At 34.8% G+C, this 19,363-nt stretch overlaps 1 protein-coding gene and 1 long non-coding RNA gene across 2 annotated transcripts; both read right to left on the bottom strand.

Annotated features, from left to right (window-relative positions):
• Positions 1-1,034: 1,034 nt before the first annotated feature.
• Positions 1,035-14,572, bottom strand: LOC137829801 (uncharacterized). Its single transcript, XR_011084085.1, has 2 exons — positions 1,825-14,572; positions 1,035-1,669 (listed from the first exon to the last, which is right to left on the bottom strand). It is a non-coding gene; the product is annotated as an uncharacterized lncRNA (long non-coding RNA).
• Positions 14,573-16,284: 1,712 nt separating this feature from the next.
• On the bottom strand, positions 16,285-17,711 carry LOC137829800 (histone H1-like). The gene is made up of 2 exons (XM_068636714.1): positions 17,420-17,711; positions 16,285-17,334 (listed from the first exon to the last, which is right to left on the bottom strand). Exons 1-2 carry the CDS (start codon positions 17,597-17,599, stop codon positions 16,648-16,650), a joined length of 867 nt encoding a protein of 288 aa, XP_068492815.1. The 5' UTR covers positions 17,600-17,711; the 3' UTR covers positions 16,285-16,647.
• Positions 17,712-19,363: the final 1,652 nt, after the last annotated feature.

The raw sequence follows: 19,363 nt of genomic DNA, 5'->3' as shown, positions 1-19,363 counted from the left end.
GTTATTTTATATAATTATATATATTTTGTTGATATTATAATTTTATTTTATTATTTTTATTATTTATAATTATATGTTGTTATTAATAGAACAATTTAATAATTTTGAAATTATTGAATAAATTTATGTAATATTTAATTTTGTATATTGTAATAAAATGCATGCAAAAGGATATTCGAATAATAGTTTGATTTAAAGAATTATTGGAGGAGAAAATTAAATCTCAGTTAAAATTTAAAGAAAGTTTGGAAGTAAAGACAAGATTAAAATAAAGCTGAGGAACATATAAAACATCAATAGGTAAAATTTGTGATTAAAAATCACAATTCCAAAATATTTTGCAAACACGTGATGGCCATTAGGTAGACTAATAGGATAGGTTTAATGTTTTTGTATGAAGTAAACTCAAATAAAGAAGAACACACATGATCAATTGCTCTTGAATCTAGAATCCAATAATTTTTACCATGTTGTGAACTATTTAAGGTTAAGAATATTACTAGTTGGAGACCTCTCTGCCATTTTATGATTGGTGTCCGCAGTGAATGAGCCCACGTAATTTACTTGAACATTGGTTGCAATATTATTGTTGGTGCTTTGTCTAAACAAATCTAACAAAACTTAATATTGTTATGTTGTAAGGTGATATTCCCCTTTTTCCTGTTCTTTTTGGCAAGGCTTAGAAAACACATCATGAGACATAACAACATTATTAACTTGATTGGTTTTACCACCATAAAACTTGTATCCTGGAGGATACCCATGTTTCTTTTAGCAAGTTTCTATGGTGTGACCATTCCTTCCACAGTAGATACATAATTTCTTATTCCTATTATCTTTGAAAGACTTATTTTCTTGATTAGGAAAAAAACTTCCGAAAACAAACGTATGGCCCTTTTTACCACAAAAGGTGCATATCACAAAAATAGAGATGTGATTAGAATTAGCACTATTAATATTGGAGACAGAAAAGTTACTAGCCAGATAACGTTCTTGTTACTTCACAAGAAAAAAAAACCGTTATAGATGGTATAGGCTCCATAAGAAGTACTTAGATTGCATGGCTTGATCTTCACATTTTTTTTGGTTGATAACAAAAGTAAAAGCAACAAAACAAGAACATTTTGTTTGACAGATGCATATAGGATTAGGTCTAAAATTTTCTAGTTCATACCAAATTATTCTCAGCTTAGTGAAATAGTCAGTAACAGACAATTCACCTTGATTTAAAGAAGCAACTCTCAGTTGTAAATCGGAAATTCTAGATAAATCTCCCTGAGAGTATCTACTCTTCAAATCATTCCATATATCTAAAGCTATATCCATCCATACGATGCTTTGTCTAATGGGAGTAGAGACAGAATGGACTAACTAGGAAATGACCATATTGTTGCATTTGTACCAAGCTGAGTAAGTGGGATGGTTCTTGGGTGAACATGGGCACGATCCAAGGACAAACTCCACTTTATTTTTCGCAATCAACGCCTTTACCATTGACTTACTCCAAGAGTGATAATTTGTGGAGTCCAACACTGGCGAGACCAAAGGGGCGGCAGGGTTCTCACTGGGATGGCGATAAAGGAAGTTGCTCATTTGGTTCAAGTGTTCCACTGATTGATTCATTGCATTCAACTGAGACGATTGCGTCGTGGTTTCTTCGATTCCAACACTTTCAGTCATATATGAAAAAGAAACAAAATTTCAAGATTTGGAACAAGAAATCGAGAAGAACGAAAACCATAGAAGATAAAATTCATAGTGCATAGTAGAGCTCTTCAAAGAAGATTTGAAGAGCTCTGATACCATAACAAACAAAAAAAATACCATGTGTTAATTGAGGGAAGAACACCGTAAATAGTGAATGGGGGGCCTGTGGTGAGAAAGACAAAGAGATGAAAGTAAGATAAACCCTAAAAGCGTTGAAAGAATGAGACTAGAGGAAAAAGGAAAACGTGAAAGTGTATTCTAAAAAATTGAATTAAAATCTGAATTACAAAAGTCACAATGTAAAAATAAAGCTAAGCCTAATATACACGGTGGCAAAGATAAAAGAAGGCCCAAGGCCCAAACAACCCAAACAAAAAATAACTAACCCAAAATAAATAAAAAACATTCTAACTAACACAAACCTCATCTTATAAATCGATTTTATAAGATTGAGTTAGACTTAAAATTTACTTTTTAATATGACATTAGATTCATTTAAAATCTATTCTAGCAAGAGTTTGTTAGGCCTATCATGTCACCCGCTATCGGATCACCCATAATATATAGTCTCACATTGACTAGAAATAAGGACATTTTATAGTATAAAAATGGATGCAAATTTCACCTTATAAATCAATTTTATAAGATTGAGTTAGGCCTAAAACTCACTTTCTAATAATATGTAATGTTGTTTGGTTGCTACATAGGCTATAGGTTTTTTACATACAGGTTGTTACATTGTTACATCTAGGGTACAATTGGTAACTTTCTTCAAACTTAAACTCTTTGAGGAGTTATTTTAGCCATATGAGATCATAAGTGGTTGATGTCATTGTATTCTGCTTTTGGATTTGATCTTACCATAATATTTTGTTTCTTACTTCCTATGACATTGAATTACCTCCAATAAGAATATATTACTCGGGTGGAGCATCCATGCTTGGTGACCACTTTGGGTTAGATAAAGCTTCCGATAGAAAATTAGAAATAAAATAAGTATAAAAGATAACGAGGTCAAACAAGTATAATATACTATAAGTCAATGATAATTAAGGTTTATATAATGGAGTAAAGGATTACAGGTGAAATGTATACCTTTTCAAACAATAACAAACCAATGATATTTAAAGGAGACAGATCCAGTAAGGGAGATGGTGTCAAGAAAGGATCAAGCATGACCTCCACGGTATCATTATTCATAATGTACTAGAATATTAATTAGTGGTGATGAAGAAATGGCGAGAAAATAACTACATATGTCGTCATTAGAATGAATAGTTGTATAATATAGAACAAACTCAAAGAGATATCAGGCACAAAATACCTTTTCAAGATAGAAGAAAAACATTGTTACCTTTTTTAGTGTTAATATCCCGCAAATATACATTTGAATTACCTCAACAGGTTTGAGGTTTATGTACAAAACATATGGTACCAAATACACATGAAAAAAGAATGCATAGAAAGAAATGAGAAAAAAGGGACACAATGAAGTACCCGATCATTGAGGATAGATGATGATATTCAATTAGAGATAACATAATGTAAATCCCTTAAAAATGGTGAGTAAGATGATTCTGTAAAAGTGTTCGAAAGATGTTCGTTTTCGCATTTGACTACTCCATTTTGTTGAGTATTGGGACACCAAGTTTGATGAAAGATAGCATGGGATACCATGAACTATCGATATTGATTAGACAAATATTCACAAGCATTGTCACTATAAAAATCATGTATAGATATACTAAATTATGTTTTGATTTCATTAAAAAAACATTTGAAATATAAAAAACACTTCTAATTAACTAAGTCCAAGTACATATAAAATAATCATCAATATAACATAAGAAACAAAACATTTAAAACCGATAGGAGTAACACTACGAGAAAGACCCCAAAGGAGAAAAAGCTCATTTATTAAAACTATCATGAAAAGACTAAAGAATATGCAATTCAATGGACAAAACAAATGCTTTAAACTTTACACCATCTTATGCAATTTTTTAGCACAACTCACTTAACTATATCCCCATTTCAGAGACTCAAATGAAAAAGTTAGACTTGTCCATGTTCTCAGTACAAACAATACAGTTAGAAAAGATGGGAGAATTTGTTCCAAAGGTTTATGTGACGTTGGAAGACGTTCTTTTAGACAGTAATAGGATAATTATATTTAAAAACTAAAGACAGGGAAAGTAGATCAATGTAGCACCATCCAAACCCAGTGTTCACCGAAGAAAAAGGTGGTTGCAAGAAAGTCATCGGAAAACTGACTCGGGGCGATACCAGAAAAGTGAAAGCGAAGCTAAAAGAAGTTCAAAAAAAAAATCCTCCAAAGACAATTGGTCCATTGTGCCTTAAGAAAGATGTGATATTATGTTAAAATCTAGACAAGAGAGAAACATTAAGTTGAAACCATATGTTTTTGAGACAGCACGCCAAGGGTATAATATATATTTGCAAATATATATTGTACTCAAAGTATGGGTTGGAGCCTGGAAGCGTCCACACTAGTCAAACTCCAATCTTGGTGGTGGAAAGATCTCTATAAAGTGTGCAAGGAGGGAAGAGGAAAATGATGGTTTCAAGAAGAACTAAGCTGGAAACTAGGGTGTGGAGACAAAGTAAAGTTCTGGGAGGAGGTGTGGGTTGGGAGCTCTGATCTCAAATCCTTGTTTCCTAGACTGTTCTCCCCAGGGGCAAACAGTGGGTGAAGTTGGCGTGTGGATTAATTCGGATTGGAGATGGAGGCTGACATGGAGGCGTGCCAAATTTGAGTGGGAATCATCACTGGAAGCAAACCTCTTTACACTACTATCAGGGGCACTAATGAGAAGGAATGACGTGGATGTGCAGGTGTGGGGGAAGGAAGAACCAGGCCTTTTTTCTGTGAATTCTGCTTATGAGTGCCTTGCCAAGCAGTCTCATAGAACCCAATCCGATGTGTTTAATCTCCTTTGGAAGACTAAGACATTCCCAAATGTGATCGTGACAGCTTGGAGAGTGTTGCTGGATAGAATCCCAACAAGGGTGAGTTTGGGTAGGAGAGGGGTGATGGTGGAATCTACGCTATGTGCAATGTGTCATCTTAAGGAGGAGTCTTGTCAACATATCTTCTTGGAGTGTAAATACGCACAAAGGGTATGGTCCTTGAGCTTCAAATGGATAGGTATCTTTTCTGTTCAACAGAATGATTTAAATCTGCACTTTATAAGTTTTTATCTGAGCAATGCTAGCAAGAAGCAAAACCTGGTATGGAAAGGTGTTTGGGCATCTGTTATTAGGTGTATCTGGGACCAAAGGAACCTGATTGTATTCAAAAAGGGGCTAGTAGATGCAGAAGTGTTTCAGAAGGCTCAACTCAAATCCTGGCTTTGGATGAAACACAAGGTGCATTCCTTTACTTATTCTTTCGTAGACTGGATTCTTAATCCAATGATTTGCATTAGAAGTTATAATTAGGACTCCCAGATGCCAAGAGTTTTAAGACTACGGCCTATACTGGATTTATAGTTGGTTGGAGGTGTTGGTGCAAGATGGAAAGGACATATGTGTATGCAAGGGAGTCAAAAGGAATGTTAAGGACATGATGGAGGATTCTGTTTTGATGTGTCTTATAATAGACCAATAGAGGCAGGGTGTATGCTGGTTCAGGGTTCTTTATGCAGGAAACAAAAACTATGTTTTTTATGTGGTGTTTTGGTTGTTGTGGAAATCCCTAAGTGTGTTTGCTGATCAACTAGTGGTCTCACATGTGGATCGTAGAGGTTGTGGTGGGAATTCAGACATGTTGGGGGATGTAAGTCGAAGTTGTAAACTCCAACCAATCTAAGTGCGAGATGGACCCTGGCAAGTAAGAAGTTGGTTTCTAATAAAAGTGAGCTTAAAAGGAGAAACAGGGGGAAGCCAAAGTCAAAAAAGGAGCGAATGGAAGATGCTGCATTGAAGTGATTAATTTTGTGACAAGTGCTACAATTGTGCCACTGCAAGCTGGGTAGAAGGAATGTCAATGAGGTGGTGGAGATAACCAATATTTTGGTGTATTTTGATGGTTTTGTAGTTGCAGTTTGCAGTGCTTATAGCATTCCAATACGAGCACGGTGCTAGCTGGAATAGGATGTATAGCTTATGCAACAAACATTATTTATCTATTGCTTCTGGGGTGTTTGTTCATCTCTTTATTCTTGGAGATTCTTAATGTGGTTTGGTTTATGTAAAAGGGTTGGGATACCCCTTTTGTATCCCTCTTAATTTAATTTTATTTTTTACTGATAAAAAAAAATATTGACAAAAAGGAATTAATACTATAAATAGAAAAATTTGTTATGCTTTAATAAAAAATATGATACTAGAATATAAAAACATTCTTAATAATACATACATACTCTAAATATTTTTAATTATATTTATTTTATAATTATAACAAAAAAAATAGAAATGGAAATTATAATTGAGTTAAAAAGTAACTTCTCATACTCCTAGGGTAATATAACCTTATCACCCGTCACCCTTAAAATAAAAATGAAGTAAAACAAACAAATCTCAAGTCAACATGTTTCCATAATAAAGTTGCATGAGTATGTTAAGAATCACATTATGTACCGAAAATCACCAACTAAAAAAAACCTAGTTTCCATTCCGAGAAAAAACTTTTAAATCTTGAAATAAACAAACTAATAGGATTCAATTACCTAAGTTCATTGTAATCTACAGACATGCATTAAGCAAACTAAGTTCTTTACACATCCTAAAAATCAGAAGTGAAACGGTCTAAGGCACAAGATGCTGCCGAGTTTGAATTGCAAATAAACTATTATATTGTTAGAAGCTGAATAACTACAAAGAAACAAATAACAGCTACTCGGAGGAAGTCAAAGAATTGCTCAAAAGAGCACAAGCACTCACTAATATCATGAGTACAAATTTAGTTAGCATCAAATCCAAGATAATTTGAACATTTGAAATATCCAATCAACAAAGATCTAACAGCCAGACTCTAATTCTAGAAGAAGTACACTTACAAATATGCTCACAACTCTTTCAGAAGATATTTTATTAAAAAGTGGACTTTAACCTAATTCAACTTTATAAAATCAGCTCATAAGATGATATTTGTACCCACTAATATATTATGAAAAATCCTTATCTTTAGTTAATGTTGGGTTTCCAACACACCTTCCTCGCGTTATATTATAAAAAAAAGAATATAGATAACAAAATAGTAAAAAAAAAAACAAAAGATAAGAGAAGGAATATTTCTTCTTCTTTTTCACTAAAATCAAAACAGATGATCTGAATATATACAAATAGTATACTCATTCTAAGTATAACTAAAGAAAGAGAATGACAAAGAACCAATAAAGGTTAAAGACATGTATAAAGACAAACAACTAAAAATTAGAAAAGACAAAATAGAGACTAGACATCTATACAAAGAGAAACAACTAAAAATAAAAAAGACAAAATAACAAAATTAATATTAGCTTCATTTTAGAAGCCTTGCATCTATATCCTTTGATACCTCGCAAGTTGGAGAGTAAATATTGTTGAGACCCAACTTGAAACAAATACTCTTAAAAGATTGAGGACTTAAAACTTTGGTATAAATATCAACTAATTGATCTATGGTGGAAATGGGAAGCAAATGGATGAGACTCTTCTTCAATTTTTTCCTAACAATGTGACAATTTATGTCTATGTGTTTCATACACTCGTGAAACACTGAGTCTGTTGCAATATATCTTGTTGAGTCATTGTCATAATATAAAAGAGATGATTGCTCAAAACAAACTTTGAAAAAGATAAGTTAGCCATTAAATTTCACATGTAACAATAGTCATTGTCTTGTATGCTTCACAGGAACTCCTTGATATTGTTTCTTCCTTCTTTGATTTCCAGAATATGAGTGAATTCCCAAGTTTCCACGTTATTGGTGAATCTCATAACATTCAAAATTTTGATGGTCTTGACCAGATTTTTATAGGCAATGGTGCAGGTTTAAGAATTTGTGGTGTTGGTGTCTCTTCGTGTGTCTCACCTTATGATTCACATGTCATTATATAAGTGGGTGTAAACCTGACCTTACAAACTGGTTTATAAGGTTGAGTTAAGTTTAAAGTACACTTCTTAAGATAGTATTAAAATCATTTAAAGTCTATGGGTCTATCATGCTATCCACTATCGGACCACCCACGGATATATAGTTTCATACACAAGTTTGAGGGTCTCGACGTGTGGAGATGCGTTAGAGATATCACATAGAGTAGAAATAAAGATAGTTCATAATATATAAGTAGGTGCAAATCTCACATTTTCAAGCCGATTTTATAAAGTTGAGTTAGACTTAAAGCCCAATTCTTAACAATCACCAAAAATCTATTAAGTGTTACTCAATTTTCCAAAGATAGTTTATGTTTTCTTTGACTTTTATCCTTACAAGTGTCGTTTTAAATCTCAGGGAACGAATAAAGTTCTTCTATAAGGTGTTGATAATGTTGATGAACTTTATTCATTCAATAATCTCCAGTTTCAGCCTCAATTGCAGTCATCTCAGTTGTCGTCATCTTTCAAATGTTTCACTTTTAATCTAAATAATTTGTTTTTGTATACAACAATATTCTCATGTGGCACAATAGACTTGGTCATCCAATAGTTATATTATGCAAATTGTACTAAAACATTGTAAAATTTCTTTGTCTAATAAAGTTAATTTTTATTTTTGTTCATCATTTAGCGTTGGTAAATCACTTAAGTTGTTAAGTCATGCCTCAAAATTTGTTTATTCTCCATTAGAACTTGTGTTTACTTATCTTTGGGGACCTGCTCATTTAACTCTTATGCGAAGTACAAATATTATGTTTCCTTTGTTGATGCTTGTTGTATACTTGGATATTTCCAATAAAGTCTAAGGGTGACATGTAGTCCATTTTTCAGAATTCTAAACAGCTAGTTGAGTTACAGCTTGGTTTCAAAATTAAAAACATCCAGTTGGATTGGGGTGGAGAATATAGACCTTTTATGAGTTTCTTAACTTGTGGTATAAATCATAAACTTGTTTGTCTTCATACACATTATCAAAATGGTGGTGTTGAGAGGAAACACAGACATATTATTGATTTGGGTCTTACCTTGTTGGACAAAGCTTCTCTTCAGTTACAGTTTTGGGATTTTTGCCTTTACTACAATTGTATTTCATATTAATAGACTTCCTATAACTTCTTGAATTTTATTATTCCTTATTCTGTTCTTTTTAATAAAGATCCAGACTTTGATTTTCTCAAAAAAAATTGGATGTGCTTGTTTTCCTTTTTAAAACTTAATCATTCTCATAAACTTGATTTTATATTTCAGGAGGGTATTTTTCTGGGATATTCTCAAATACACAAAGGTTACAAGTGTTTATCATCCAGTGGAAGAGTTTACATTTCAAAGGATGTTCGATTCAATGAACATGAATTTCCTTATTCTCGTCTTTTTCCTAATACTCTCAATAATATTAAAGATCTCAATGAGTATTTTAATTTAAAGCCCATTCTCACACCACCTCTAGCGTCTAACAAAGGATGTTTGATTCAATGAACATGAATTTCCTTATTCTCGTCTTTTTCCTAATACTCCTAATACTCTCAATACTATTAAAGATCTCAATGAGTATTTTAATTTAAATCCCATTCTTACACCACCTCTAGCGTCTAACACTACTTCATTTGCTTATGTGTCTGTTAATTCCACGGAACAGTCCTCTAAGTCGCTGTCTAATATTGCACCTTTCGTAACTACTGAACTTGTTAAGTCTAGGAACAATCCTCTTCATATGAGTTTATGTCTAATACTCACCTGTCATAACAACTGAACTTGTACATAATACAGCACCTCCTACTAATACTCATCCTATGCAAACTAGGTCCAAATTTGGTATCATTCAACACAAAATTCACGTTAATTCCATGGAACAATCCTCTTTGTCCGAGTCTATGTCTAATATTGCACCTTTCGTAACTACTGAACTGTTAATTCCACGGAATAGTCCTCTTCGTCTATGTCTAATATTGCACCTTTCTTAACTACTAAACTTGTACATAATACAGTTAATACTCACTTTATGCAAACTAGGTCCAAATCTGATATTGCACAACACATAATTCAACCTTCACTGCTTATTTCTCATTCGGAACCAAGAAGTGTTAAGCAAGCTCTTAAAGATGCTAATTGGTTAGTTCCAACGCAACAGGAGTATGATGCTCTCATGTAGCAAAATACATGGGATTTAGTCACATTATTCTCTAATAGACAAGCTGTTGGATGTAAATGGGTTTTTCAAGTCAAGGAAAATGCAAATGGCTCCATTAATAAATATAAAGCATGACGGGTGGCAAAAGGATTTTATCAAGTCCATGGTTTTGATTTTCATGATACTTTTTCTCCAATTCATTACAATCAGCATTATTCTTACCCTTGCTTTCTCTTATGGATGGAAATTGTTTCAGCTTCATGTTAATAATGTTTTTTTTAAATGGCTTATATGTCTCAACCACCTGGTTGAAGCAAATGATAAGTCTCTTGTTTGTAAGCTGAATAAAGCTATCTATGGGCTAAAACAAACACCATGAAAATGGTTTGATTGATTGGAAACTACTCTTCATCAACTTGGATTTTCGAGCCATGCTTGTGACTCCTCTCTTTTTGTATACAGAGAAGAGTTGCAAGTTTTCTATTTTTAGGTCTATGTAGATGACATTATAATAACCGGTATCCCACATATTCTTATTCAAGAGATTATAGCAAAGTTTCATGCAATTTTTTCCTTGAAACAACTTGGTCAGCTTGATTATTTTCTTGGTCTTGAAACTAAGTATTTACCTAACAAATCTATCCTCATGATGCAAACTGTACTAGACAGAGAACTCAGGACTTAGTGCTCAGAGGTCGAATCTCGGTGCGTGGAGTAGGTAGGTCAGCTCGACTGTTGGACCAGTAAAATGGGCCATGAGATTGGTCCCAGTTTGGTCAGCAAACCCATTTTGGTATAATTGAAGTAACCTTTTATACGTAAATATAAGACTATTAATAAAGGGTATTTGTGGACATAGGGGTACGTTTAGTGCGTGTGGAGTCTAGGTTAAGTAAATGTTTACTTTTAACCTAAGCCTGTGTGTTCTAGGGCATGTAGTGGTTAGATTGCATGTATAGGGAAAGATAATGTTGCACCATGAGTAGGGTGTCCATGTAAGCAGAATGTTCCCCTGACATTGGCGCATGAGTTGGTGCCCTGTTGGCAGGTGGTTATTTTGTTATTATTTTATACACTCCTTGGAGACGATATTTCGTTCTGCTGTAGCACCTTGAGAGAAGGCGCCCCTAAACAAAATGTGTTTCTCCAGTTAGGTATGCTTTCAGTTGAGATTAGATTCTCGTGAGAGAAAATTATTACAAGAGGAGGTAAGCTATAAAAGGGACTTGAGAGCCCAGGTAAAGGTACGTTGTTTCTGAGATTAAAATTGAATACTCCTTTAATTTAAGTAAGTCTTTACTGACTTGATCGTCGGAGTGCAATCAACAGGTAGGGTCTCTTCTGTTTCAAGAGGTAGGGCAAGAACACAAACCATATATATTTGAGACTTACTTCATAAAACATATATGGTTGAAGCTCGTTCAATTTCTTTATAGAAAAGAGTTACGGGTTTTTTATTTTTTTTGGTCTATGTAGATGATATTATAATAATTGGTAACTCGGCCTATTCTTATTCAAGAGATTACAGTAAAACTTCATGCAACTTTTTCTTTGAAACAACTTGGCCAACTTGATTATTTTCTTGGTCTTGAAATTAAGTATTTACCTAATAAATCTATTCTCATGATGCAAACCAAATATATTTGAGACTTGCTTCCTAAAACACGTCTGGTTGAAGCTCATTCAATTTCTTCTCCTCCTACAGTTTGTAATTGCAAACTTACCAAGCTTGGAGTTTATCTATTTTTTTATCTAACTTTGTATCACTCAATGGTGGTGGTGAAACACATAATATGATATCTTAAAGGAACTTTGTCTCGTGGATTACATTTTCAACCTGCATCTCCTGATCATTTGTTATCATTAAAAGTTTTTTTTGTGATGTTGACTAGGCATCAAATGTTGATGATAAGCGTTCTTCACGAGCAACCATTTATTTTCCTAATTTAATATCTTGGTGGTCTCACAAAGAACAAGTTATTGCTCACTCTAGTACCGAGGTAGAATATAGGAGTTTGGCTCACAGAACTGCAGATTTCTTACATTACTCCAATACTTTTATGTGGCAATCAAAGTGTTGTAGCCATTGCTCACAATCCATTTTTCCACAATCGTACTAAACACATGGAGATTGATGTTTTTGTACAAGAGGAGTTTGGCTCAAACCTCTACTAAACTTTCATGGATTTCTACTCGCTCACAAAATTGCAGATTTCCTATACTACTCCAATACTTTTATGTGGCAATCAAAGTGTTGTAGCATTGCTCACAATCCAATTTTTTCATAATCGTACTAAACACATGAAGATTGATGTTTTTTGTGCTAGAAAAGGTTTTGATAAGTGGGCAGATGCTATAACAAAGTCATTATCTTTAACTCAATTTACGCTTCTTCGAAGCAAACTCAACGTGAAGAATTTTTCTTCCGAAAAATCTTCTCCTTGAGTTTGGCGAGAGATGTTAGTAAGAATTGTTAGTGTACAATTGTCAAGTTATTTGCTTGTATGTTAATGTACAGGTGTCTAGCTGAGAATTGTTAGTGTACAATTATTCATTGTAATATTCATATTTGCTAACCGTGCCAGGCGATAGCACACAATTGCTAATCGGTGAAAACACTATGAATACTTGTAATATTCATTTATATGTGTGGAACTATTAATAAATTTTCTCTCATTAAGTTTAATTGTAACATAAATAGTTAATTAAGTATAATTGTAACAAAAATAGTTAATAAGTAATTGCACTATCTACATTTAGTCACTAGTTGGGTGGGTATTATAAGGAGAGGGAAAATTAGGAGGAGAGGAGGGAAATAAGTCATTGCAGAAGAGATGCAAGTTTATCCCAACTTGTGATTCAATTACACATATTCAACAAGAAAAAAAAATTCGTTCTTCTTCATTGTCTATTCCAGTTCTTTTTATCAAATTGGTGTGATAGCTCTTTCGAGGGCAATGCGGCATGGTAACTTCAAGAATTGAATCAAGAGTGGTGGCGTTAGGACAAATGGGAGCCAAATCTAAGATGGGATTTAAGGCAAGAATGGAAGAAAGGCCAGCGCACAAGGATCTGGCCTGGACATCACATTCTGAGCACCAGAACGTGCGACTTAACAAGCTAGGAGGGATGATAGAAAGATTAAAATCCACTAAAAGTGGCCCAAGAAACCAGAACCCAACAACCACTAACGAACAAAATGAGTCTGAAGGTGACTTCTAGGAACAACCACTAAGAAACAGAATGAGTCTAAAGGTGACTCCTAGGAACAAACAACCACTAAGGAACAAAATGAGTCTTAAGGTGACTTCTAGGACAGAGAACTATCAAGATAAATAGAGATACCAATTTTGTGGAAGATAGGTATGGTTGGGTGAGCAAGTGGGAGCAATGTTTCAAAACAAGGGGAATTGTACAAAGAAGGGGAGAAGATCATGCTGTAATGGTAGCTTTGGATGTGGATGTGGATGCCTCGGGTGGTATTGGTCGTGGGAATCTTGTAACCAAAACTAATATTGGGAAGGGTTCATAAAAGCAGTTATTCAACAATTACAACAAACAATAAGGAGATATCCTCACGAATTATTAGTGGCTTTTAAGAGACCAATTCTGTGAAAGTGTTTATCATTCAATTTGAAAGACACCAGGGGTGATGAAGGAAGAAATAAGTGCAGAGTTGAAGCCAAATGAGTCCAGAATGTTGTCAGATATGAGCTTAAGAACAGAAGAGAGAACTCGACAGTGGCAAAGACAGGAGGGTATCAGGGAGGAAGGGAGCTAGTTCCTATCGCAGCTTCACACATAATAAACCCAAAAGGAACTGGAAGTCCTGCATTGCATAGGGATCTGAATTGAGGAGTATAGCCTCTAAGTCTTCACAGACAGCAGACCAAAACTTAGGCTTTTCATAGCAGAGGTAGATCAAACTTCAAGAGATTGACAAGCAGAAATGAAAGAAAGAGGAGAGTTTCATGTGATGAGAAGCTTGGCCCATCATGTATGCATGAATAAGTAGTACAATGTGATGGTGGTACAAGAGTATGACGAGGATGATATGAAGAAGAGGACACTGACAGAATGGCACCGACCATCAAGATGTTAAGTGGAAGCATCTACCATATGGTGAGACTGGCAGTGAATTAGAAGAAGGCATTCCATTTCCACCTTAAGGACAAGGTGGATTCTTTAGGGAGGGGGGTTGATAGGTAGCTAAGACCTCCTATTATCTACAGTAAGAGAAATAAGAAGGACTCGAGATGAGGCTATTGTATAATTGTAACAGAAATAGTTAACAACTACTAACGTTCAGTTAGTTATTAGCAAGGTGGGTATTATAAGAAAAGGGCTGAGAATTAGGTGCGCAGGAGGAAAATTAATCATTGTCATGGAGAGTGCAGGTCTCTCAAAAACCTGTGATCCAGTTACATGCATTCAATGAAGAATTCTTCTTGGGTCGGTTCTTATCATTAAAAAACGAAAACACAGACTCCAGTTACAAAACAATTCAGTACTACCTGGCAAATATATGTGGGATTAAATTGGCACCGAAAAACTTCACCAGATTCAAAACAGTGTTCACTTGCCAAAAAATTTAAGTGTAAGAAATTGTGAAGCTTGAAGAAATTTAAGCAGTAGTAGACTTACATTTACACATCAATTGATGAGTCGAGGCAAAGATAGAGACGAAGCATCTTTCAGCACAGTCGTTGGGAGATAGACATCCAGACCATGAATTGCTTCAAGCTGGACCATTGTTTGTTTAATAAAAAGAGTTCATTCAGAGGTTCATGCTGCTGCAAGATGAAGCAAATCAGGTCAGAATTGAAGAAGCAAAAATCACCAAACACGATGACAAAGGAGGAATAATCAAGCAAGCACAGCAACAAAGCAAAATTTAGGTCGAACAGAAAAATCGCAATTTAGCAAGATTTCAAATCAAAGAGGAGAGGGGGGGTCAGGAATTGTCCAAATCAGATGTCCCCCGAAAAAAATTTCCACACATGCACATCTTCATAATATTTAGTAAGCCGCCACAAAATCAAGGATAAAGCATTTACTGAACTCATTGATAGTCTTGCATACCTATATCTACAATCAAAATCATTTAGATTAGACAATGACAGGGTATTACAATAACTCTAGAAAAGTCAGGCAATCGAAGAAGAGCTCCTGATAAGTACCCAAGTACTTAGGAAAGCCACCCCCAAAAGCTAGCAACTAAGGAGAGAATCAAACACTTAAATACTCCACCACCAAGCATATGATCCCTTCCCCAGAATCTTCCTCTCCGTCCAAACTCAAATTCATTCCATTGACACTAACACCACAACCAAAACTCTCGATACAATTATCAGGAAACAACAAACCGATATCTATTGATTGCCAACTTTTTAAGCCTAAGAAATCTTGATTTGAAGCAGTATTTGCAACACCAAGTAACATGGTTAAAAGGGAATAATTGTGCAAGTGATATGCAACGGTTAGGAGTAAGGTCATACAGAGAGGGAGGGAGAGAGAAGAACTGGTACACAAAAGCCAATATCCCAGTGAAATCATGAGTAATCCCCCCAAAAATAATTTCATCCTGCTATAACCAAACAAAAGTTTATTCACTGTATGTATTGCCTTGTCTTCGAAATCAATCACAAAGGAACAAAAAAATCTGAACAAACCTCAAAGTCACAACAGTTGCCAATTTTGCTGGCTTTGAAAGCATCAATGTTGGGAAATTTCATCATCTCACATTGTTACAAACTCTTCAAGCAACTCCTCTGTTTACTGAAACACAGAAAGAAGTACATGACCAACTGAAATTTCACCGCATGATACCTAATAGAAGTACAAGCATAAACAATTTACAAATTCCTTTCCATCACATCTCCATATGCTTGAGACTAAGTTTGCTCTTCCTTTTCGCATAAAAGACAGTTTGAACGAATATATATTGACATTATTTCCTCACCAATTCTGTCATTCAACTGGGTAGCTACCATTTCCCACAAGCATTCCAAAGCAAAAAGACGAGAACATTACAACCACAAGAAAGTCAATGTCGCCAAATTTCATCGTCACATATTGTTTCACGCCAAAGCAATAGGTTTATAACATAACCATAAAAACAAAGATTTATTCTGAAGTTCCACTAAACAAACTCACAATTAAAGAAACTCATATCATTCATTAGGCATCCAGGATGCACAGAAATTTATGAAAATTCAAGGAACAAGTAACCAAGTAAACTCAAAGAAGAAATTGAGATGCAATCAAATGCATTCAATCAATCAGAAATCTAATCACAAGGAATGTGTATCTAGCTTATATATGAACTCATGTGAGAGAGATTTCAATGACATTGAAGATGCAGTGTTTCATATTCATACAAAGAAACATGTAACTACAAATCCATTGCAATGTGAAAGGGCGCTTATACTACATTGATCCATCAAAGATACTGTAATGGAGAGAAACTTCACTCTAAGGTACATTTATGATTAACTCATTTAGCTAGAGAGCAGAGCTAGAAGCTTTATATCTAATCCTAGGTCGAACCAGAAAAGGATTCAAACTAAAAAATTTAAAAAAAAAACAACAAAGGTTTCATAAAATCGATTTCATATGTTATAGGAACATCTGTAACCCCAACTACACCACCAAAAGGACAATAAACTTCACAACACTAACCCTAAACAACCCTATCCACCACCACCGCTTCACTTCCTACCCCCTCTTTTGGCAGGAGTCTTTTTCGCCGGAGACTTTACACTCTTTGGCTTCACACTCTTCACTGGAGTTTTCTTCGCAGCTGCCGCCACTTTCTTCGGCGCGGGCTTTGCGGCAGGGGCTTTCTTCCCTGGTGAAGTCCTGGTAGAAGTCCTGGCAGCCTTCACAGGCTTAGCCTTGGGCTTTGCCACAGGCTTAGCAGCTTTGGGCTTGGCTGCAGCTGGCTTGGGCTTGGCTGCTGGCTTAGTGGCCTTTGGCTTGGCAGCTGCAGCCTTAGGCTTGGGAGCAGCCTTGGGCTTTGCAGCGGGCTTGGGTTTGGCTGGAGCCTTGGCCTTAGGCTTGGCAGCAGGTTTTGCCTTAACGGGTGCCTTTGACTTAGCAGTCTTGACATCCTTGGCCTTGGCAGCGGGCTTGGGCTTAGGCTTAGGCTTGGGCTTAGCAGGTGCTGGCTTCTTCTTCTTGGCAGGGGAAGAAACAGTGGGCCTGGTAGGTGGAAGCTTGAAGGATCCTTTGACTTTGACCAGCTTTCCAGCAGCAACAAGCTTCTTCAAGTGGTAGAGAAGAAGCTTCCTGAAGTTTGAGGGAAGCTGCTTGTGCTTCTCCTCGACAAACTTTGCAATAGCATATTGGCTGGAACCAGTTTTCTCCTTCAGCGAGGTAATTGCGTCTTTGATCATCTGTTGAACAAGCAAAATTGAGATCAGATCCAATTAAACAACAAATTGCAAGAGGAGAAGGGAAGAATAATAATTCAGATCAAACCTCTTCATAGGAAGGATGAGTTGGAGGGTTACGGGGCCTGGTAACCTTCTTAGGTTTAGGTTCCTTGGACTTCTTTGCCTTAGCTTCAGATTTCGGCTCCTCCTTCTCCTCCGGAGGAGACTCGGTGGCAGCAGGCTCGGGTGCGGGTTCCACAACAAGAGTAGGTTCTTCTGTCGCCATTGAAAAGGCTAGGGTTAGGGCTGAACTAGGAAGAAGAAAGATTGGGATCTGTGTGAGAACGTTGAAATTGGAAATGTAATGGTAATTGAAATTTCTGTGTGATAGAAGAGAGAAATTTGATGGTTTAAATAGTCAAGTGTGCCAGAGACTATATCCAATTACTTATTTCTGATTGGTCCACAGGACCCTCACACGGATTGAGGCACTGTCTTAGTTTGAATGTCAACCCTTGGATGGGGGTATAATCAACGGCTGTTCAACGTGGAGGCTAGTTAGAATGTTTTGGGTGCTATAGGTTGCTTTTGGTGTGTGTTTCTAAGCTCGATTCATATGAGGATTTCTCCGGCTGTGGTTCATGAAAATGGATGAAATTTTTTTAATCTTCTAGATTATTTTATGAGCTTTCTGATGATGGGTGTAGCGTGTTGAATAGATCAAAGGTTTGGGAGATATTTTGTTTTGAAGGTGCAATGGTCATGAGTGGCCTTTCTTGTGATGTTATCAAGGTTTTTCCCTAATTGAGGGAAATGCTTTGGCTGGAGATGAGATCAATTCACTCCATGTGAAAATAGGTTAACACAGGTTTCCATTGCATCAAGAATCATGAAAATCCGATTAGATTTCATCATAGAATGATTCCTTAGAAGGTGATTGAAGTTGAACAAATGTAATCAAAGAACATGTATATGTGTAGTAATCTATTGGCTAAAGAACATTATTGTTTCTCATGTTGGTTGGTCATTCTTTTGCTCAAATCCAATATTGTAAAATGTAATTTCATTTAATTGTGGTATGATTTTAAATGAAAAATAGTTTTTTTTCTAATAAAGTTTTTATTTTCCTACTACTAATGCTTTAAAGGCAAGTAAACATGTTGTGCAAGAATATGCATATGTATGGTAGATGTCAAGTATATTGTTACTCAATACTATTTCATTTGTTTAATTCAATTTATATTTGAACTATACTAATTTACGTTTTATATTATATTGTATGTATAATATTATATTATATGCATAGAGTTACATTATTGATTTATAGCCAAGGTTTTGTAAGAAAGGTTTATGTATATCTTAATTGAGTTTGATGTAAAGGTTATCAACATGCTTTCACTATAAGTGAATGATATAAACTATTTGAAATTGAATTTATACTTGTATTATTGTTATTTGAAAATATTTTATTTATAATGAGAGAAAATGTTATATTAATTTAAAACATCATATATATATATAATATAATATGCAAACACATGTATATTTTCAATATTTATTAGATTATTTGTACTATTTAATCATCAAATTTTGATACGAGTATTACTCTTTGAAACATAAGATTTATATTTTCTACAAAAATTCTTAAATTAGTTTTTTTTTTAAGGATAAGCATGATAATATTAACATGCTACCCAAGCAACTCAACTACTTTTTTATGAAATAAAAAATTGTTTTAATTGCTTAAGACTGTGAATTGTTTAAAGGGTTTAGCACCTTCAAATATCATACAAATTAAGGTTTGATGATTAAATATAAATATAACTTCCTATAAAAACAAATAACAACAAATTAAGTATGGATTTGATGATTAAATAGAATATAACTTCTCCTTAAAACAAGTAGCAACAAATTAAGTATTATTAAATAGAAGTATAACTTATGTTTAATATTTGTTTTATAGATGGATGAGAATAAGTATTTGTCATTGTATAAGTTATAATTGTTTCTTCATTCATAAATAATAGAAACATTTGGTCAAAAAAGATAA

The sequence above is a fragment of the Phaseolus vulgaris genome, chromosome 7 (assembly GCF_000499845.2).
Source record: "Phaseolus vulgaris cultivar G19833 chromosome 7, P. vulgaris v2.0, whole genome shotgun sequence".
Taxonomy (NCBI): domain Eukaryota; kingdom Viridiplantae; phylum Streptophyta; class Magnoliopsida; order Fabales; family Fabaceae; genus Phaseolus; species Phaseolus vulgaris.
This window is presented reverse-complemented; position numbering and strand designations above follow the sequence as displayed.

What these genes read in the sequence shown, in the direction of transcription:
- LOC137829800 (XM_068636714.1), bottom strand. Translation starts at nt 17,599, where the DNA reads ATGGCGACAGAAGAACCTACTCTTGTTGTGGAACCCGCACCCGAGCCT. An exon ending in CTCATCCTTCCTATGAAGAG is followed by an intron (nt 17,335 to 17,419) that starts GTTTGATCTGAA and finishes CTTGTTCAACAG; the next exon opens with ATGATCAAAGACGCAATTAC.